The sequence below is a fragment of the Symphalangus syndactylus genome, chromosome 6, assembly GCF_028878055.3.
Source record: "Symphalangus syndactylus isolate Jambi chromosome 6, NHGRI_mSymSyn1-v2.1_pri, whole genome shotgun sequence".
NCBI classification, from domain to species: domain Eukaryota; kingdom Metazoa; phylum Chordata; class Mammalia; order Primates; family Hylobatidae; genus Symphalangus; species Symphalangus syndactylus.
In genome coordinates, this window is record NC_072428.2 from 38,815,222 (window position 1) to 38,838,726 (window position 23,505).

The 23,505-nt window shown below is 41.7% G+C and overlaps 1 protein-coding gene across 2 annotated transcripts in view; it reads right to left on the reverse strand.

Moving 5' to 3' along the window:
- Window positions 1-23,505, reverse strand: part of NCR3LG1 (natural killer cell cytotoxicity receptor 3 ligand 1) — a 50,244-nt gene that overhangs the window by 20,941 nt on the left and 5,798 nt on the right. The window contains exons 4-6 of one of the 2 annotated variants that reach the window (XM_055282247.2): window positions 19,222-19,383; window positions 8,849-11,534; window positions 3,680-4,030 (exon numbers count right to left, since the gene is read on the reverse strand). In XM_055282247.2, coding sequence (XP_055138222.1) covers window positions 3,680-4,030; window positions 8,849-9,059 — 562 coding nt within the window. In that variant the 5' untranslated portion in view covers window positions 9,060-11,534; window positions 19,222-19,383. Of the gene's footprint in view, window positions 1-3,679; window positions 4,031-6,495; window positions 6,853-8,848; window positions 11,535-19,221; window positions 19,384-23,505 lie in introns of those variants that run through there. The other variant, XM_063641953.1, reaches the window with a different exon arrangement.

Sequence of the window (23,505 nt, forward strand, 5' to 3'; positions counted from 1 at the left end):
AAGGCAATTCAATGGTGAAAGGACAGTCTTTTCAACAAATGATGCTGGAACAATTAGGTGTTCATATGCAAAAAAAAAAATACATATAGACTATAGACACAAACCTTACACTTTTCACAAAAATTAAAGTAAACTGCATCATAGACCTAAATGTCAATGGTAAAACTATAAACCTTCTAGACAATAACATAGGAGAAAATCTAGGTAGCCTTGGGTTTGGTGATGAGCCTTAGGACACAATGTTAAGAGCATGATCCATGGAAGAAAAATGTAGTAAGTTCGACTTTTTAAAATTAAGAACTTCTGCTCTACAAAAGACATTGTTAAGAGAATGAAAAGACAAGCCACAGACTGTGAGAAAATATCTGTGAGACATCTATCTGATAAAGGCTTGTATCCAGAATGTACAAAGGACTCTTAAAACACAACAATTTAAAAAATGAGCCCAGTTAAAAAATAGGCAAACGATCTGAACAAACATCTCATCAAAGAAGACATACAATTCCCAGTACTTTGGGAGGCCGAGACAGGCAGATCATTTGAGCCCAGGAGTTCAAAACCAGCCTGGGCAACACGGCAAAACCCTATCTCTACAAAAAATACAAAAATTAGCCAGGCATGGTGATGTGCGCCTGTAGTCCTAGCTACTTGGGAGGCTGAAGCCTGGGAGAATCACCTGAGCCTGGGAAGTGAGCTGTAATCATACCACTGCACTCTAGCCTGGACAACCAATGAACACACAAAAAAACAAGACATACAAATGGCAAGTAAGAATATGAAAAGATGTCCAACATTATGTCATTAGGGAACTGCTAATTAAAACAACAAATGAGATACCACTACATACTTATTAGAATGGCTAAAATCTGGGCCGAGTATGGTGGCTCATGCCTGTAATCCCAGTACTTTGGGAAGCTGAGGTGGGCAGATCACCTGAGGTCAGGAGTTCAAGACCAGCCTGGCCAACACGGTGAGACCCGGTCTCTACTAAAAATATAAAAATTAGCCAGACGTGGTGGTGGGCACCTGTAATCCTAGTTACCTGGGAGGCTGAGACAGGAGAATCGCTTAAACCTGGGAGGTGGTGGTTGCAGTGAGCCAAGGTCACACCACTGCACTCCAGCCTGGGCAACAGAGCAAGACTCTGTCTCAAGAAAAATCTCAAAAAAAAAAAAAAGAAAAAGAATTGCCAAAAAGCACTGTACTCTAGTAGATAATGCTGTTTCTTATGGGAGTACAGGTTAATAATTAAACAATTAAATAAACACAGGATGGTGGGTACAGGTTTCTCACTGTTGGAGTGGGAGTTTACAGATGAGCAAGAGAAGGAAAGTAGAATGATCTATGTGGTAATGGATTAAAATTGGAGACATCAGTAAGAACAAATGTTTAATTTAATATAGGTACAGATGGTTACACACAGAAATATTTATAGATATGTGTATATGCAGAGGTTAGTATGCATACATATATTTCTTTGCTCTGTTGGCTGAGAGGGTCTAGAATCAATGATACCTCAGTAGCAAAAAGTACACTTAGTGTCCAGGTCTTGGTTTCTAATATCATTTTCCAATAAAAGGAACCAAGGTTTCTTGGAGTATTGGTTGGTTCTAGGACTAGAACCAGGAAATATACAAGAGAGGAAATATACAAGATGAGTCTGGAGCATCTTATAGTGCCAAAAAGTAAAAAGTGCTTAAAATCAAACAAAATTCTTGATATGGATTTGCCAAAAATTAAATAAAACAAAAAATAAAATAATAAAACAAAACAAAATCTTACAATGATTGGGGTATGTCAATGTGACACAAGAGCCAAGTGAATGAGCTCCCAGTGGACAAAGCTGGAACAATTTGAGAAAAAATAAAGTAGTATTGCATTATAACACAAAGTATAAAATAAATATCCTTGAGTCCTTATTGATATCAATGATTGAATAAATTCATAAATGGGAGAAAAGAGATAAATCTCCTATGCAGAACAATTCTTAAAAAAATTATGTAGATACTCCACCCCCAAGGAGGAAGAACATAAGTAACCCCCAACCTTAAGTGTGGGCTGCACAGAGTGACTTCCTTTCAAAGAGTACAGTATGAAAATAGGAGGAAGAGTAACTTTTCAGTAGAGAAACCAGACAAACACTACTTCAACTAGATGGTCAGGGTCAACATCAATAGTCATAAGTCATGTGATTTGATGCGATGAAAATGGCCGCTTACCTCTGCAACGTTCCTCCAAAAACCCATAACCCCAAGTCCAATTATAAGGAAAACAGCAGACAAATCCTAACTGAGTGACATCCTGCAATGTACCTTACTAATACCCTCACCAAACTGTCAAGGACATCAAAAATAAGGTCTAAGAAATTGTCACAGCAAAAAGGAGCCTAAGAACATATAACAATTAAATGCAATGTGGTATTCTGACGGGATCCTGGAGCAGAAAAAGGATATTAGGTAAAAACTAAGGAAATATGAATAAACTACAGACTTTAATTACAGTAAAATGTCAATATGGGTTCATTAATTATATCAAGGTACCATATGAATGCAAGATGTTAATAATAGGAGAAATGGTATGCAGGGTGAGAATGATATGAGAACTCTCATACTATTTTTGCAATGTTTCTGTAAATCTAAAACTGTCCTAAAAAAAAAATCTATTAATGTCTTTAAAAGCCACTGTTGGCCAGGCATGGTAGCTCATCCCTGTAATGCCAGCATATTGAGAGGCCAGGGCAGGAGGATCTCTTGAGGCCAGAAGTTGGAGACTAGCCTGGGCAACACAAGGCCCCATCTCCACAAAAGTGTAAAAATTAGCCAGGCTTGGTGGCATGCAACCGAGGTCCTAGCTACTCAGGAGGCTGAGGCAGGAGGATCACTTGAGCCCTGGAGTTTGAGGTTACAGTGAGCTATGATTGTGCCATGCCCTCCAGCCTGGGCAACAGAGCGAGACCCTGTCTCCTATGTAGACCCTTTATAAAGATATATAAAGCCTGGAAGAACAGTGGCTATATATACAGCCAACTGACAGTATATACAGCCACTGTCGCTGTTATTCCTCTGTCAGTTGCAGAGGAAGTGAATCCTAATTAATATGCCTCTCACTCCGAAAATTACTATGGACAAAACATTCAAAGTCTTATGTACAATTATGGAGGGCCCATGCTGGGCTGAATTATGTCCTCCTAAAATTCTTATGTCCTCTCAGAATTCCCAATATCTTTGAATGTGACTGTCATTTAGAGATAGGTTCTTTAAAGAGGTAATTAGGTTAAAAATGGGTTTATTAGGGTGGGCTCTGATCCAATATGATTGGTATCCTTATAAGAAGAGGAAATTAGGACACAGATATAGGCACAAAGGAAAGACCATGTGAAGACACAGGTAGAAGATGGCCAGAGGAGAAAGGCCTCAGAAGAAACCAATCCTGCTGACGTCTTCATCTCAGACTTCTAGTCTCCAGAAGTGTGAGAAATAAACATCTGTTGTCTAAAGCCACCCAGTCAATGGTATTTTGTTATGGCAGCCTTAGCAAACCAATACAGCCATCAAGCTCATCCATGTATTATCAGACCATTTTATAATACAGGAAAGTAGAGCTCAAAGAGGTGTGTGGGTTTTGTTGTTGCTAACCCCAACACCATGGGAACTGTAGGGCACTGCCCCAAGACACTCACCCACAACTTCAAGCTGGACCATTCCCTGTGCCTTCAGAGGGGTGACCACCACCTCACATCGGTACTCTCCTGCTTCCTCCAGCTGGATTCCAGGCAGCTGCAGTGAGGCGTCCCCACTCTTCAGCCTCCATGGAGACACAATGGCTCCAGGTCGGAATGCCTCTTGGTGATCTCCAAAAAATTCAAAGACCTTGACTTCTTTGTCAAACATCAGACTCTTCCAAAACCAGGTGATACCCATAGATGTGATGTTGAGGGGTTGGGAATAAGAGACATTGCAGAATATGGTGACATTGTCTTTCAGGGGTGTGATCTGAGTTCCCCCTGCCATCATCTCTACTTTCAGATCACCTGTGGCAGTAAGAGAACACAATGTTCAGTTTTCCAATTTATGAACATGTTTTTGCGATGTGCTATGGACTGAATGCTTGAGTCCTCCAAAATTCATATGGAGGCCTGACCCCCAATGTGATGGTATCTGGAGGCAGGGCCTTTGGGAAGTGATTAGGTCATAAGGGGAGAGTCCTCATGAATGGATTAGTGCCCTTACAAGAAAAGACATGAGGCTGAGCATGGTGGCTCATGCCTGTAATCCCAGCACTTTGGGAGGCCGAGGCAGGCAGATCATGAGGTCAGGAAATTGAGACCATCCTGGCTAAGTTGGTGAAGCCCCATCTCTACTAAAAATACAAAAAATTAGCTGGGCGTGGTGGTACACACCTGTAATCCCAGCTACTCAGGAGGTGAAGGCAGGAGAATTGCTTGAACCCAGGAAGCAGAGGTTGCAGTGAGCCGAGATTGTGCCACTGCACTCCAGCCTGGGTGACAGAGCAATACTCTGTCTCAAAAAAAAAAAAAAAGAAAGAAAAGAAAAAAAAGAAAAGAAAAAGACAAGACATGAGGCTGGGCCTGGTGGTTCACACCTATAATCCCAGCACTTTGGGAGTCTGAGGCCAGAGGATCACTTGAGCCCAGGTGTTCCATACCAGACTAGGCAATACAATGGGACCTTGTCTCTACAAAAAAATAAAAATAAATTAGCCCAGCATGGTGGTTAGCACCTGTAGTCCCAGCTACTTGGGAGGCTGAGGTGAGAGGATCCCTTGTGCCCAGAAGTTCAAGGCTGCACTCAGCCGTGATAATGCCACTGCACTCTAGCCTGGGTGACAGAGTGAGACTCTGTCTCAAAAACAAACAAATAAATAAATAAATAAGAAAAGACATGACAGAGAGATATGTCTCTCTCCACCATGTAAAGATACGGCAAGAAGGTATCCTTCTATAAACCAGAAATGAGGCTCTCACCAGAAACCAGATCATCCACACTTTCCTCTTGGACTTCCCAGCCTCCAGAATCACGAGAAATAAATTTCTATTTAAGCCACACAGTATATACCTGCTATGGTAGCCTGGCAAGACTAAGACAGGACATTTTTCCATTTCATTTATTTAGATCTTAAATTTCTTTCAGCAATATTTTACAGTTTCCAGAGTACATATTTTCTGTTTCTTTTGTTAAATTTACTCATAAGTATTTTACTGTTTTTGATGCTATTGTAAAGAGAATTTTCTCTCTTTTTTGATGTTTTCCTATTTATTTATTTAGAGATAGGGTCTTTCTGTGTCACCCAGGCTGGAGTGCAGTGGTGCTATCACTGCTCACTGCAGCCTCCACCCCCTGGGCTCAAGTGATCCTCCTGCCTCAGCCTCCCAAGTAGTTGGGACTACAGGCACAGGCCACCATGCTCAGCTAATTTTTTGATTTTTTTTTTTTTTTTTTTTTGAGACAGAATCTCGCTCTGTCGCCCAGGCTGGAGTGCAGTGGTGCAATCTCGGCTCACTGCAAGCTGCGCCTCCCGGGTTCATGCCATTCTCCTGCCTCAGCCTCTCCGAGTAGCTGGGACTACAGGTGCCCGCCACCACGCCCGGCTAATTTTTTTGTATTTTTAGTAGAGACGGGGTTTCACTGTGGTCTCGATCTCCTGACCTCGTGATCCGCCCACCTCGGCCTCCCAAAGTGCTGGGATTACAAGCATGAGCCACTGCGCCTGGCCAATTTTTTGATTTTTTGTAGAGATGGAGTCTAAGTTGCCCAGGCTGGTCTCCAACTCCTGGGCTCAAGAAATCCTCCCACTGCTTCCTCAAGTGTTGGGATTACAGGCATGAGCCACTGCGACTGTCTAGATGTTTTCCATTTTAGAACAGTAGGTTGCTGGCAAGTTTACGCTTATACCTATTCCAACAAAAAGTGCAAGGACAGTTCAAAATATTACATTTGCTATTTCAAAGAAGAGTGCAGCTCCAAAGAAGTCAGACTCATTACTAACAATGCAGGGCTAGACATCTATATTTAGATAAATGTCAGAAACCAAATTCCCCTTGTTGCCATCAAACAGGTCCTTTCATTAGTCACATCCAACATATCTAAATAAAGTTTTCAAAATTAATGTTAACAAAAATGTATCCAAAAACCTGCCAGCTTACTCAAAGATTTGTGCAAGTCGATTTTTTAAAATAATACATTAGGGAAACATGGTGACAAGCTTTCTGTTCTATGTATCAAAGCAAAAACAGACTTGACCTACAAAATGAAGACAGGGTCAACTGTAACCAAAAAACAGTATGCTTCCCCCTGGTGGCCAACCAAGAAATGGAGGAGCCAAGGATACGAGGAAACAGCCGGGCCATCTAGTTCTATTATCACTCTTATAAACGAAAAATGACTACCAAGAAAAAAAAAAGAAGAAGAATTGGGGGGTCGGAGAGAGAGGGGAAAATATCAAAAACACTAACATGTGCTTAAAAGGAATACAAACCTGAGTGCCAGACTACATAAATTTAAAAGATTTAAATCAACAAATCAAAATTTAGAAGGCAAATTTGGGAAAAGTTGTCTATTTTCAGAGCGTCCAAGCGCTCACCCAGGACCTCCATGTATTTTCAGTTAAAGGTACAGAGTTTAGTACCTTAATAACAGCTTAAGAGCATTCGCCTTTTTCAAGGACTAGATCCTTGGAATTTTCTGCAGTCTTGTTTCCAAGGAAAAGCATTTATACATTTATCTTTTCAAAGCAATTAGTGGTATAACCTACATAGAGAACCTCCAGTTCCAGAGCTCTCCAACCAGGGAGGACTGTTAACTACAGCTTTACAAATTGCTCTTTTGAACTTCATTTCTGAAATAAAACCTAACGTTCTTTAAAACATTTTCTGTATCAACAACCTTTAAAGACAGTCCCATACAAAGACGGGCTAGAATCTCTTGCATTAAAATCTGACGAATTCCTTTGTATGATTGGATTTTTTTTTCTTGTACCACTTTAAATTTGCTTCCACACAGAATAGCCAAGGAAATAGATGCTCCATCCTAAGGTGTAGGGATTTCTTGTAGGCGGAAATGATTTGTTAGACTAAAGCTTCCGAAATGGTTTCCAATTTCACAGTGTCTTCCGGTGCCAAAGTCCAGCACCAACGCCTGGTTCTGGTGTCCGACCCCCATGCAGCCGCCGCCGCGCTCCACGTGGCTGGACGAGCCGGAACTAGCTTCCTCCAGGAGCTGCTGCTGCCTCCACTGCACGCCGCCGCACAGCCAAACGGTGTTCCTCCCTCTCCGCTTCCCTGAGACCTCGCGGCCCGTCTCCACCACCGCCAGCATCTGTGGGGACCGGGACCGGACGAAAGTGGCGGGGACCTGAGGCCCCTGAAGAGGGGGCGCCGGGCCCGGGAGGGGGCGCGGGACGGGCATGGGACCGGGTGGGCGCGGCGGGAGCCCCTGGGCGCCACTTCGAGCTCGAGGAGACCCAGACTGATAGAGCGCGGAAGCGCTTCCAGTCCCGAGCGCGGAAGCGCTTCCAGTCCCCAGCGCGCAGACAAGCGCACTTTTGGCTTTCGTCGCCTCCCACACCAAACTCGGAACTGTCTTATTTTCACATTGCTCATTGCAAATGTATAGAAATACTATTCACTCGTTTTTATTTCCACTTCCCTCTCCCATCGGGCAGCCATTCTAAGGTGTTTAACATGTACATTTTTCTTCTCTTTAAGTTTCTCAAACTGTGGAAATGGTATTGTATTGTATGTCCACTGTTTGCTTGGCTCTATGCCTTCAACATCTGTTCACGCTGCTCGGCAAGCAGCAAGGGCGTGGTGTGAAGCTGCCGCCCAGGTCTCCACGGTGAGGTCCACACGCAGCTCAACTCCACCTGCAGAGCGCGCCTCCGGGATTCCTACATTCCCCCTCCACTACCCGGCACCCAGGAGCGTATTTTGGCCAGCCTAGTAAGGGTCAAGCAGCGTCTTCTTGTTTAATTGCCATTCTTCTAGTTAGAAATGAGTTTAAATATCTCTACATACGCGTTTCAGCCTTTTAGTCTCATGTTTAAGGTAACGCAGAACGCGCCCATACGAGTTCCCAAAAAAGTAAGAGAACGTTTGAAGGTCACCACAAGATCAAAACACTCCCCTCCCTCTCTCAGTAAAGACCTAACTTAGCAAAGCCAGGAGGACCCACTGATACGCGGATGAATCATTTTCCTATTTTACCGATTCCCTGATTTTCTTCTCTGCTCCGGCCCCTCGGATGATGCAAGAGAGGCGCCAAATACCGAGGCACCGAACGCGCGACATCCAAGGAAGCACCGTGTCCGCTCTCACAGATGTCGACCCTGCACAGGGCAGGCCTTCAATGTAAACCTGTTGCATCGGGGACTCCGCATCTCACAAAGGAGGGACGCTTGAAAACAGAGCCCCCAGGCCGGGCGCGGGGGCTCACGCCTGTAATCCCAGCACTTTGGGAGGCCGAGGCGGGTGGATCACGAGGTCAAGGAGACCATCTTGGCTAACACAGTAAACCCCGTCTCTACTAAAAGTACAAAAAATTTGCCGGGCGTGGTGGGGGGCGCCTGTGGTCCCAGCTACTCGGGAGGCTGAGGCAGGAGAATGGCGTGAACCCAGGAGGCGGAGCTTGCAGTGAGCCGAGATCGCGCCACTTCACTCCAGCCTGGGTGACAGAGCGAGACTCCGTCTCAAAAAAAAAAAAGAAGAAGAAGAAATAGAAAAGAAAATAGAGCCCCCAGCCCCCAGGAAGTTGCGGTCCCCTGGCGGGACGCTAGGGAGCCGACCCGCGAGGACCCCCTGGCTCCAGGAGCCCCAACCCCAGCCGCTCCCTACCTGCGGTTGTCAGTGCACACAGCAGAATCAGGAGCGCCGCGCACGTGGAGGCTGCAGCCCACCGCGCCATCGCCGCGGCCGCCGTTCTGGAATTTTTTTTCACCGAGTGGGAGCAGGCGGCCCGATAGAAACCAAGGGCAGGGGGAGCCCTCTGTTGCGTAAAGAGTTGACGGAGACACAGCCAGGATTTCCAGCCGGCGCTTTTGCACATCCCACTTCTTCAGATCCCTTGGCAACTGCGAAGTCGCCTGGATTTCCCAGGTTCGCACTGCAGGAAGCCAGGCGCATGACCAGCCCCGCCCGCTTCGCACTTTAGCCCGGGGGCGGGCACCAGCCGGGGAATCCTCCCTCGCCCCCGCCCGCGGCACGAGGTTGCGCGGTTACAGCCCCGGTGCCTCTCGTGAGCGGCTCTGCGGTCCAGGACTCGGGGCATCCTCTGGGTTCGCTTAGTAAATTGAGACCGGGATCCAAGTGGCCCGGGGCGCTGCTCTAAGGAAGATGCTGACCGCAGTCAGTGATTGCGAGAGCAGGTGCACGCGTCAGAGCGACATCTTACCGTTGGCACGATAAACTTACATTACTTTAAAAATCAAAAACAACAAAAACTTAGCATTAAGTCGAAAGCCAAATTAAATCCCCAGGACAATTCAGTTAAACGCCTGAAGGTGGCCCTTAATTTCCCATTTCTACTAACCAAGAAGTGGTTTGTGACTTCCTGAGGCAAACCCAAATATTCTCATTCGGTGATTAAGTTTTACTACCTCTAGACCAGCTTTTAAATCAATTTAACCGCAAAGTTCAGAACCCAAGTGGCACAGTAAATGTGTGTGCATTTGTAACACACAACCTGCATTCTTTCCCCAGCAACCTGCATTCCATTTGTCTCATTGACCCTACTGCATTTTTCCTTCGCATCATTAAAAAGGATGTAATGTACAGAAAAGCACAGACAGACCTAAACTCCAATGCCAGCCATGCCATCTGCTGATTATAGGACAGTGGGTAAGTGACCTCATATCCCCAGCCTGTTTACATATCTCTAAAACTGAGAGAGTAAAAGCTTCCTTTTGCAGGGTTAGAGACACTGTCACTGACTAAGCAAATAGTCACAGAACTTATCTGCAGAACAGAGTGCATGCATAAAGAGCTCAGAAGTGAGAGATGCGCAGAGTGCCCACAGTGGCAGCAACTAGCTGAGGGGCCTTCAGATCGCAGCCTTCCGGACCACTGTTGTAACGGGTAGAGATGTGCAAGGTTAAGTCCAGCTATTGAATTTTAAAAACCTAAATTACACCTCTTCTCAACCTCTACCTCTTCCAAGGAGCCTTACCTGAGGAGACATCCTTGTCTGGTATTAGTGACATCATTAAATAACATTCCTAATGGAGGTATATGATGACTCCTTATACATGCCCAGAATAGTGATTCACAAAGTTGTGACACATACATATCATCCTGTAGAAATTATAAAATTACTCTTTTGGTAATGTTTACTGTTTTGGTAATTTTTTGGTACCCTTTTTACTCTAAAGGGTAAAACTGGCAGGTTTCCCTATTTGTATTTCATTAGAATGAAAAGTCATTACCTGTGTTTTCGTTTTTACCAATATCACGTCTATTTGAACGTCTTTTTTTTTTTTTTTTTTTTTTTTTTTTTTTTGTGAGACAGAGTCTCGTTCTGTTGCCCAGGCTGGAGTGCAGTGGCGTGATCTCAGCTCACTGCAACCTCTGCCTCCCGTGTTCAAGAGATCATTGTGCCTTAGCCTCATCCTCCCAAGTAGCTGGGATTACAGGTGCCCGCCACCACACCCAGCTAATTTTTGTATTTTTAGTAGAGACGGGGTTTCGCCATGTTGGCCAGGCTGGTCTTGAACTCCTGACCTCAAGTGATCCGCCCACCTCAGCCTCCCAAAGATCACAGGCATGAGCCACCACGCCCAGCCTGAACATGTCTTTTAATGCTTTTGCCAACTTTTCATTCAACCCTAAAGCACACAGCAGATGCCTCACGATGCTTCTCAAACAAAATAAGCATATATTCTCAGGAATTATTTATGGAAAACTCTGACTCTCTGTGTTCTTTACTGGTGCATAGCACTGAGACACGGTATGCAAATGCTGGTTGACACTGAGGTCATTTATATGACACATTGCATCCAACTTGCTGTTGGAATATCACATACAATTTTGGAACCATATTGTAACACATACTGAAAATATCCAACAAGTAATCAGAATGGTAAATAAGGGACATTCACCCAAAGACATGTATCGAGGGACAGTATGGCAGAGACTGCTATTTGTCAACCAATATCTATTTTCCCCTTTTTCCTTGAAAAAGGCCTCCAATTTTTTCCTGGGCACAAGGATCTCCAAAATAAAAGACTGCATTTCCTAATCACTCTGGAGCTAAATGTGGCCATATGACCAAGTTCTGGCCAAAGTAATATAAATGGAAATGTTCTGTGTGACTTCTGGGAAATGTCCTTAAAGGGAAGGAAATGATCTTTTCCCCTTCCTTCTTTCTGACAGCAGGATAGCAGATGTAATGCCTAGAGCTTGAGCAGACATCTTGCACCACAGTGTGGAAACCATGCACTAGGACAAGGGGACAGCAAAAGAGAAGGTTTCTGGGTCCCTGATGACTCGTGAAACGTCTACCAGTTTTAGAAGGACACCTCTGGGCCTGTGGAACATAAGAAACAAAGTCAGTAAGCTACTCTTATTTAAAATGTTCTCATTTTCGGCAGAACCTAGTCCTAATCACTACAAATGAGTAAAAGAGCTGAGCCCATTTTGTTTGGAGTAGCCTGGGGGTTTAAGACATGGTACCAGTCTTGTAAGTCTCTGAAAAGCTAACACCTATGTATGTGAGTACACGTTAGGTGATGTTCTTGAAGGCAAAAGCAAGTTGGAGAGAGATTTTGGCTCAGTATAAGAAAAGCTCTCTGCTGGGCACGGTGGCTCACACCTGTAATCCCAGCACTTTGGGAGGCTGAGGCGGGTGGATCACCTGAGGTCAGGAGTTTGAGACCAGCCTGGCCAACATGGTGAAACCCTGTCTCTACTAAAAATACAAAACTTAGCCAGGTGTGGTGGTAGACTCCTGTAATCCCAGCTACTCGGGAGGCTGAAGCAGGAGAATCACTTGAACCCAGGAAGCGGAGGTTGCAGTGAGCCGAGATCAATGCCATTGCACTCCAGCCTGAGTGACAAGTGTAAGACTCTGTCTCAAAAAAAAAGAAGGAAAGGAAAGCTTTTCTAGTAAAGGAATGGGACATTTCAAGTTGCTGGCACAATCTAGCAGTGACGAATTCAGAGATGGCTAAAGCACAGTCCTTCAAAAATCTTCCTAGGCCAGGTGTAGTGGCTCATGCCTGTAATCCCAGCACTTTGGGAAGCCAAGACAGGAGGATCACTTGAGCTTAGGAGTTTGGAATCAGCCTAGGCAACATAGCAAGACCCCCATCTCCACAAAAAAAATCAAGATATATAGCTGGGTGTGGTGGTGTCACCTGCAGTCCCAGCTATTTGAGAGGCTGAGGTGGGAGGGAGGATGGCTTGAGGCCAGGAGGTCGTGGCTGCAGTGAGCCATGATTGCACCATTGCACTCCAGCCTGGGTGACAGAGTGAGACTCTGTCTCCAAAAAAAAAAAAAAAAAAAAAACCACACACACAAAAACAAACAAAAAACACCTCACTCTAGACCAGTGTTGTTCCAAGTAGCTGTGCTGAAGGACTATTTTTAAAAGTGTCCAACCTGGCCAGGAATGGTGGCTCATCCACTCATCCACTTTGGGAGGCAGAGGCAGGAGAACTGCTTGAGGGCAACAGGACCAACTGGCCAACATAGCAAGATCCTGTCTCTATTATTTTTTAAAAAGTTCTAAAAAATAAAAGTAAATAAGAATAAAAAATAAGTGTCCATCCCATGAAGAACTATCATTTTGTGAAATAAAAATGAATTACTAGAGAAATGAAATAAAAAGACATAAAAATCCAAGCCCTCAATTTTTATTCTTAGATTCAACAGACATAAAATTATTTTCGAATTGCTATAAAAGTTTCCAGTAGCATGAGTAATGTTGGTTGGCCTTCTCACCATTAGGTAACAGCCAGGCATAGACCAGCACCAGTCACAGACCACACTGTGAGAAAGACCAGTCTAGACAAATGCAGATTGAGAGCCATTCTATAAAACAAATGACCTGTACTCTCAAAAAATGTAAATGTCATGAAAGACAAAATACAACTGAGGAGCTATTCCAGATCAAAGGAAATTAAAGAGACCTTACAACAAAATCCAACACACAAATCCTGGATCATGAAAAAATTATTATAAAGGACAGTATTGAGACAATTGGTGAAATTTGAATATGGACTATATGTTAGATTAATAGTATTGTAACAATGTTAAATTTCCCAAATTTGATAATTATATGATGGTTATGATAAAAAAAAATCTTTGTTCATAAGAGATGCTCACTCATATATTTAGGATAAGGGATCACAATGTTTGCAGCTTAATTCTGAAATGCTTCAGTCAAACAAAGAATTGGACAGAAAGAGTGAAAGCAAGGTATACTAGAATTTGTGAAAGGAAAATATTTTGGGGCCCCAAAATCACTAAGGAAAACTCAAGATGAAAAACTGCTTAGGGCAAACCTGCCTCCTGTTATTCAGTCACTCCTCTGCTCACTGAGATAGATGCATATCTGACTTGCCTCCTTTGTAAAGGTAGAAACTCAAAATGGGAAACTCAAAAGAATGTAACCCTTTGTGTATCACCTGTGACCTGGAAGCTCCCACCGCACTTAGAGCCTTCCTGCCTTTGCTTCAAGTTGTCCTGCCTTTCCAGGCCAAACCAATGTACTTCTTACATATATTGATTGATGTCTCATGTCTCCCTAAATGTATAAAGCCAAGCTGTGTCCCGACCACCTTGGGCACATGTCGTCAGGACTTTCTGAGGCTGTGTCATGGCTGTGTCCTCAACCTTGGCAAAATAAACTTTCTAAATTAACTGAGACCTGTCTCAAATTTTCGGGGTTCACAAATTCATTATACTATTGTTGCAATGATTTATTTTTTTTTCAAAATAACAAACACATACAAAACTAAATGCAATGTGTGATCCCAGATTGGATCTTAGCACAGAAAAAATTTATAGCAGGATAACTGGCAAAATTTGCAGATTAGTTTATTGAATGTATCAACGTTAATTTCCTGATTGTAATACATTTACTGTAGTTATATAACATGTTAATATTTGAGGAAGCTAGATGAAGGGCATATGGGAATTCTTTATACTATTTTTGCAAATTTTTTGTAAGGCTGAAATTATTTAAAGTTGGGCAGCTAGAAGTCCTAACACCCAGTCAAGGACTTTCCACTATACCAACATCATGGACTTTGTCAGTGTGCTATCTTATTAAATGGTTCTTGAATTTAAATGGAAATATTTATTTATCATACAACACTAAAGAGTAGGGAGTGTGGCTATAAATGCTCTCAATAACATCTAAATGCTTATTAGACTCTTCATAACATCAGCCAGGTTTCCTTTCCATTACGGATTCTCTAATGATGAAAAACAGTGAGGTGCTTTTCCACATGATTTACCACTGGTTCCCAAACTTGTCTGCATATTAGAATCACCTGGAGATGGGACCCAGGTACCAGTATTTTTTATATCTCTTGGGTGATTCCAATAAGCAGACAAGCCTGGAAACCACTGTGATTTCCACTTCAATGCTGTCACTGGAAGACTTGAAGCAGGAGGTGGATAACCACTTACTAGCCATGCTGGAGAAGGGGTTCCTTCATTGGAAGATAGTATCTAAGGCCCTTACTCAGGCTCTATGACTCTGTAATGTTGGTGTTTTACAAATAATCCATTCTATTAACATTGTCAAATCTTTTTTTCCAGAAAATTACAACAAATAGTACATATTTTTCTAATTTTACTTTTAATATAATTAGAAATAAACCTATACAAACAATGACTAGAGCAATATTTTCCCAAAAATATTGCACTGGAAGAATTTTTACAACATATATTTATTTATAAAATGAATTCAAATGTAACAAAAATTAAATAAAGTCTTTTTCTGATTCTCTATCAAATTAAAATCCAATTATTTATTTATAGTTTTAAAAATAGGCCAAATATCTAAATAAGCCAAGAAAAAATAAATCTAAGTAATCTTCAAGCTAGTAGAAATTTTTCCAAAATTTAAAAATAACAGTGTTTTCAGCCCCGTATTTATAAAAGGTTACTTTTTTTTTATTTTTTTGAGACGGAGTCTCGCTCTACCACCCAGGCTGTAGTAGTGCAGTGGCGCGATATCGGCTCACTGCAACCTCCGCCTCCCGGCCTCAAGCGATTCTCCTGCCTCAGCCTCCTGAGTAGCTGGGATTACAGGCGCCCACCACCACGCCCGGCTAATTTTTGTATTTTTAGTAGAGATGGGGTTTCACCGTCTTGGCCAGGCTGGTCTTGAACACCTGACCTTGTGATCCACCCCCCTTGGCCTCCCAGAGTGCTGGGATTACAGGCGTGAGCCACCACACCCGGCCAAAAAGGTTACATTTTTAATTCAACATTTAAATTGAAAATTTTTCAATATTCTCCCAATAAGTAGTAATAACAAATAAAAGCTCTTTAAAATCCTGACTTTAAAATAGGATATGTAAACCATCATTTTTAAATGGTTTTAAGATGTAATTAATATTGGTAAAATATGGATTATGCAGCACTGGTTTTCTTTATTAAAAAAAAAAAAGCAATAATGGATAGGTTTTTTTTTTCATGTTTTAGTTCCAGAAGACAATTTTTTTTCAGAAGATACTGAATGGTCTTCCATCCAGAACTATTTTAGTCACAAGCTTACACACCTTTTCCATCCAAAAATAAGATCTTTCTATTAAAAGCTATACAAATTGGTACACAGACAGCATTTACTACACAGATACTATTTCTAAAGTTGCAAGGTTTCTAATTTTCATGTGTGCTAATAGATACCAGACTAACAGCTTCAGGAAAGATTAACCCTCCTTTCACTGTCCCTGAAAGGGGGCTCCATCTTCCACCTTCAGCCTCCAGAGCTCTTCCATTTTTAGGTCCTGGAACTGGACACAGGGGCTTGGACAGAATTATCAGGAAGTCACCAGAGCCATAGCAGAAGAATGAAACAGTCACTCTAGGCATTAACTGACTTCAAATTGCTGTCCTTACAAAAATACTTAGTCTGTTTTATCATTTATATAAATCTTTTAGAAGATAACCCTGTTTTAATATAGTCACCTAGTCTTAATTAGTAATACAAAAGGCTCCCTTAGAGAAAAGATGAATAGCTTGGGATTGTAGGGAAGGGAAGAATTTGTTTGAAAGGCCTGATAATAGAGTCCCATAAAGCTGGTGGCTATGAAACTTTAGGACTGAAAATGGTGCTAGGACCTCTTACATGCCTCAAAGCTTTCTCCAGTGATTAAGAAGGTGCATTAGAAATACAATAGTGGGAAAGTCAATACAAAAGTGGGAAAATGGAGGAGTGCATATAGAGAGGAAAGAACTTCTTGATTAAAATTCAGGTCATCCAGGCAAAAGCAGTGAAGAAGTAATAAACTAGGCTACTTTTCTCCTAACCAGAGATTGCTGAATTCACACCCTAGTCTTTCCGTATCAAAGATGTTTCTTCCTGTATTAACTGTAAGGTGAATAATGCCTGCTGAGATCTATAAAGTACTATAGATAGGCTTCTGCTTATCTTTAAAACCATTATTATTTAAGGAGGATACAAAAAAGGCAAAAAACTGAACAGGGACATTCATCAGAGCCTCTGACTGCTATGTATTTGCCCCAGATGCTGGTTCACTCTATCAGAGAGGAGTAAGGAGTCAGGGACCCATCCCATGACTCAGAAATTCCCTTTCAGAGATACAAGCACTCTCTGCAGTTGGAACCAAACCAGGAATGAGGGCCTGCCTAACTAGCTCTAGAAAAACTGACTTTTCTGCAAAGGTGCTTTTTTTTCCCCAAAAAAATCAACCTTGAACCTCAATGAAACATACTATGAACATCAAAGAGAATAAATACACACACATATCAAAAGAAATAAAAAATGATATGGGATTAGGACTGAGATTTAGTTAGAAAAAAATTAAGATGCAAATTCTAAGATATATTACTAAGTGTCAGAACAAGAAAGAATCACTACACAAAGTTGATAGGGATTTTAAATGGTCATGTTTGATAAAAATGCTTCAATAAACACCTCCATAAAACTGTTTAAAACATTAAAGGACATAGTAAATATGCTTTAAAAGGGAAATCATCTATACATCACTACTTTAACAAGGAAATATTTAGAAAGTCGTCACACCAAGAACAGAAAGGGTAAAATTCAAAAGTAAAACAACTCCAAATCACCTTAACAATGGAGGACAAGGCCGGGCGTGGTGGCTCACGCTTGTAATCCCAGCACTTTGGGAGGCCGAGGCGGGCGAATCACGAGGTCAGGAGATCGAGACCAAGGTGAAACCCCATCTCTACTAAAAATACAAAAAATTAGCCGGGCGTGGTGGCGGGCGCCTGTAGTCCCAGCTACTCGGAGAGGCTGAGGCAGGAGAATGGCGTGAACCCGGGAGGCGGAGCTTGCAGTGAGCCGAGATTGGGCCACTGCACTCCAGCCTGGGCGACAGAGCGAGACTCCGTCTCAAGAAAAAAAAAAAAAAAAAAAAAAAAAAAAAAAAAAAAAAAAAAAACAATGGAGGACAGCATGGAAGCAAATAGGCCAAGCAACATGGTACAAAACAAATACAACATGGCACAGACTGCATATGTGCCTCACACCCCATGCACGGAAAATCTAAAGCAAGGGTGGGGATTTAATTAAATGACACATACTGTGACATCACTAAAAATGCACATTGAAAATGAACTAAAATTGAACAGAAATAACGTGTTAAATGCAATGATTCATGGGAGATAGCAAAGAGAACTAGATGCAATTTTATTTTTTTTCTCTCTCACTGCTAAATTAATTAAAAGACACAGACTGGCAAATTGGATAAAGAGTCAAGACCCATCAGTGTGCTGTATTCAGGAAACCCATCTCACGTGCAGAGACACACATAGGATCAAAATGAAAGAATGGAGGAAGATCTACCAAGCAAATGGAAAACAAAAAAAGGCAGGGGTTGCAATCCTAGTCTCCGATAAAACAGACTTTAAATCAGCAAACATTAAAAGAGACAAAGAAGGCCATTACATATTGATAAAGAGATCAATTCAACAAGAAGACCTAACTATCCTAAATATATACGCACCCAATACAGGAGCACCCAGATTCATAAAGCAAACCCTTAGAGACCTACAAAGAGACTTAGACTCCCACACAATAATAATGGGAGACTTTAACACCCCACTGTCAACATTAGACAGATCAATGAGACAGAAAGTTAACAAGGATACCCAGGAATTGAACTCAGCTCTGCACCAAGTGGACCTAATAGACATCTACAGAACTCTCTGCCCCAAATCAACAGAATATACATTCTTCTCAGCACCACACCACACCTATTCCAAAATTGACCACATAATTGGAAGTACTCCTCAGCAAATGTAAAAGAACAGAAATTATAAGAAACTGTCTCTCAGACCACAGTGCAATCATACTAGAACTCAGGATGAAGAAATTCACTCAAAACCACTCAACTACATGGAAACTGAACAACCTGCTCCTGAATGACTACTGGGTACATAATGAAATGAAGGCAGAAATAAAGATGTTCTTTGAAACGAATGAGAACAAAGACACAACATACCAGAATCTCTGGGACACATTTAAAGCAGTGTGTAGACAGAAATTTATAGCACTAAATGCCCACAAGAGAAAGTACGAAAGATCTAAAATTGACACCCTAACATCACAATGAAAAGAACTAGAGAAGCAAGAGCAAACACATTCAAAAGCTAGCAGAAGGCAAGAAATAACTAAGATCAGAGCAGAACTGAAGGAGATAGAAACACAAAAAACCCTTCAAACAATCAATGAATCCAGGAGCTGGTTTTTTTGAAAAGATCAACAAAATTGATAGACCGCTAGCAAGACTAATAAAGAAGAAAAGAGAGAAGAATCAAATAGATGCAAGAAAAAATGATAAAGGGGATATCATCACCGATCCCACAGAAATACAAACTACCATCAGAGAATACTATAAACACCTCTATGCAAATAAACTAGAAAATCTAGAAGAAATGGATAAATTCCTGGACACATACACCCTCCCAAGACTAAACCAGGAAGAAGTTGAATCTCTGAATAGACCAATAACAGGCTCTGAAATTGAGGCAATAATTAATAGCTTACCAACCAAAAAAAGTCCAGGACCAGACGGATTCACAGCCGAATTCTACCAGAGGTACAAGGAGGAGCTGGTACTATTCCTTCTGAAACTATTCCAATCAATAGAAAAAGGGGGAATCCTCTCTGACTCATTTTATGAGGCCAGCATCATCCTGATAGCAAAGCCTGGCAGAGACACAACAACAAAAAAAGAATTTTAGACCAATATCCCTGATGAACTTCGATGTAAAAATCCTCAATAAAATACTGGCAAACTGAATCCAGCAGCACATCAAAAAGCTTATCCACCATGATCAAGTGGGCTTCATCCCTGGGATGCAAGGCTGGTTCAACATATGCAAATCAATAAATGTAATCCAGCATATAAACAGAACCAACGACAAAAACCACATGATTATCTCAATAGATGCAGAAAAGGCATTTGACAAAATTCAACAACATTTTGTGCTAAAAACTCTCAATAAATTAGGTATTGATGGGACGTATCTCAAAATAATAAGAGCTATCTATGACAAACCCACAGCCAATATCATACTGAATGGGCAAAAACTGGAAGCATTCCCTTTGGAAACTGGCACAAGACAGGGATGCCCTCTCTCACCACTCCTATTCAACATAGTGTTGGAAGCTCTGGCCAGGGCAATCAGGCAGGAGAAGGAAATAAAGGGTATTCAATTAGGAAAAGAGGAAGTCAAATTGTCCCTGTTTGCAGATGACACGCTTGTATATCTAGAAAACCCCATTGTCTCAGCCCAAAATCTCCTTAAGCTGATAGGCAACTTCAGCAAAGTCTCAGGATACAAAATCAATGTGCAAAAATCACAAGCATTCTTGTACACCAATAACAGACAAACACAGAGCCAAATCATGAGTGAACTGCCATTCACAATTGCTTCAAAGAGAATAAAATACCTAGGAATCCAACTTACAAGGGATGTGAAGGACATCTTCAAGGAGAACTACAAACCACTGCTCAATGAAATAAAAGAAGATACAAACAAATGGAAGAACATTCCATGCTCATGGGTAGGAAGAATCAATATCGTGAAAATGGCCATACTGCCCAAGGTAATTTATAGATACAATGCCATCCCCATCAAGTTACCAATGACTTTCTTCACAGAATTGGAAAAAACTACTTTAAAGTTCATATGGAACCAAAAAAGAGCCCGCATTGCCAAGTCAATCCTAAGCCAAAAGAACAAAACTGGAGGCATCATGCTACCTGACTTCAAACTATACTACAAGGCTACAGTAACCAAAACAGCATGGTACTGGTACCAAAACAGAGATATAGACCAATGGAACAGAACAGAGTCCTCAGAAATAATGCCACATATCTACAACTATCTGATCTTTGACAAACCTGACAAAAAGAAGAAATGGGGAAAGGATTCCCTATTTAATAAATGGTGCTGGGAAAACTGGCTAGCCATATGTAGAAAGCTGAAACTGGATCCCTTCCTTACACCTTATACAAAAATTAATTCAAGATGGATTAAAGACTTACATGTTAGACCTAAAACCATAAAAACCCTAGAAGAAAACCTAGGCAATACTATTCAGGACATAGGCATGGGCAAGGACTTCATGGCTGAAACACCAAAAGCAATGGCAACAAAAGCCAAAATTGACAAATGGGATCTAATGAAACTAAAGAGCTTCTGCACAGCAAAAGAAACTACCATCAGAGTGAACAGGCAACCTACAGAATGGAGAAAATTTTTGCAATTACTCATCTGACAAAGGGCTAATATCCAGAATCTACAATGAACTCAAACAAATTTGCAAGAAAAAAACAAACAACCCCACCAAAAAGTGGGCAAAGGATATGAACAGACACTTCTCAAAACAAGACATTTATGCAGCCAAAAGACACATCAACAAATGCTCATCATCTCTGGCCATCAGAGAAATGCAAATCAAAACCACAATGAGATACCATCTCACACCAGTTAGAATGGCCATCATTAAAAAGTAAGGAAACAACAGGTGCTGGAGAGGATGTGGAGAAATAGGAACACTTTTACACTGTTGGTGGCACTGTAAACTAGTTCAACCATTGTGGAAGTCAGTGTGGCGATTCCTCAGGGATCTAGAACTGGAAATACCATTTGACCCAGCCATCTCACTACTGGGTATATACCCAAAGGATTATAAAACATGCTGCTATAAAGACACATGGACATGTATGTTTACTGCGGCACTATTCACAATAGCAAAGACTTGGAACCAACCCAAATGTCCAACAACGATAGACTGGATTAAGAAAATGTGGCACATATACACCATGGAATACTATGCAGTCATAAAAAATGATGAGTTCATGTCCTTTGTAGGGACATAGATGAAGCTGGAAACCATCATTCTCAGCAAACTATCACCAAGGACAAAAAACCAAACACCGCATGTTCTCACTCATAGGTGGGAACTGAACAATGAGAACACATGGACACAGGAAGGGGAACATCACACACCAGGGCCTGTTGTGGGGTGGGGGGAGGGGGGAGGGATAGCATTAGGAGATATACCTAATGTTAAATGACGAGTTAATGGGTGCAGCACACCAACATGGCACATGTATACATATGTAACAAACCTGCACGTTGTGCACATGTACCCTAAAACTTAAAGTATAATAAAAAAAATCACTTGGACTAGTCATAACTTTGAAATCATATGGAAAAAAAATCATTACTCATTTGAAAATTCCATTAGCCAGGCACAGTGGCTCACACCTGTAATCCCAGCACTTTGGGAGGCCGAGGCAGGTGGATCGCCTGAGGTCAGGAGTTCAAGACCAGCCTGACCAATATGGCAAAACCCCGTCTCTACTAAAAAAACAAAAATTAGCTGGGCATGGTGGCACACACCTGGAGTCCCAGCTACTCAGGAGACTGAGGCAGGAGAATCACTTGAACCTGGGAGGCGGAGGCTGCAGTGAGGCAAGATCACGCCACTGCACTCCAGCCTGGGCAACAGAGTGAGGCTCCGTCTCAAAAATAAATAAATAAATAAAATAAAAATAACAAATAAAAATAGGCCAGGCATGGTGGCTCACACCTGTAATCCCAACACTTCGGGAGGCTGAGGCAGGTGGATCACCTGAGGTCAGGAGTTCAAGACCAGCCTGGCCACCACGGTGAAACCCCATCTCTACTAAAAACACAAAAATTAGCCAGGTGTGGTGGCATGTGCCTGTAGTCCCAGCTACTTGGGAGACTGAGGCAGGAGAATTGCTTGACCCTGGGAGGCAGAGGTTACAGTGAGCCAAGATCACACCACTGCACTCCAGCCTGAGCAACAGAGCAAGACTCGGTCTCAAGAAAATAAAATAAAATAAAAATAAAAACTCCACAGAGTAGCCAAAATGGTAAGAATTGTAAAATAAATATTGTAACACTTTAATTCTGTGGTATAGACTCATAAATCTGGAAAGGCTTGGGAAATATATTTATTACTAATTATAAAATAATAAAAGGAGGTAAGCAAATTTTCCCAGCAAAACTTCAACTATTAACTGCAATTGATTATAAACAATTAGTAAAACAAAACTTGTTGACACAGGCATGCAGAGCTTTGATGGTAACCAGAGGGTGGAGCAGAGAGAGAGAAGTGCACTGTCAAGGGCTGGCTGACAATCAAACTGCTACATGGCATTCAGGATCATCAAGACCATGGCTGACATCAATTAAAATAAAAACTAAAAGCTCTTCTGTGAAAATTATATATATATCTATAAACATGAAATATAATTGTTTTTCTACATAATTTGATGAGCAATATTTGAAAAAAATCTAAATTCCTAAAACTAAATCAAAAGTTTGTTTGGTTTTGATTTGCTTTTGTCTCAATAAAGAGGTTGGCAGTGCTAGAAACAATACGTGCACATTTTTCAATTTGGTGTCTTCACCACTTGCTGATGCTGCTTTTTCTGGCTCAGTTCTTAGACTTTTAAAGAAATGGTTACTAATTCATAGCTAACAACTCATTTTTTAAACAAATTAAAAAGCAGGCGGAGAAAGATTAGAATTCTACTAATGATATTATGTCTTTTTAAAAATCAAGGAAAAGGCTGGGCGCAGTGGCTCATGCCTGTAATCCCAGCACTTTGGGAGGCTGAGGTGGGCAGATCACCTGGGGTCAAGAGTTTGAGACCAGATTAGCCAACATAGTGAAACCCCGTCTCCACTAAAAATACAAAAAGTTAGCCAGGTGTGGTGGCAGGCACCTGTAATCTCAGCTACTTGGGAGGCTGAGGCAAGAGAATCGCTTGAAACGTAGGAG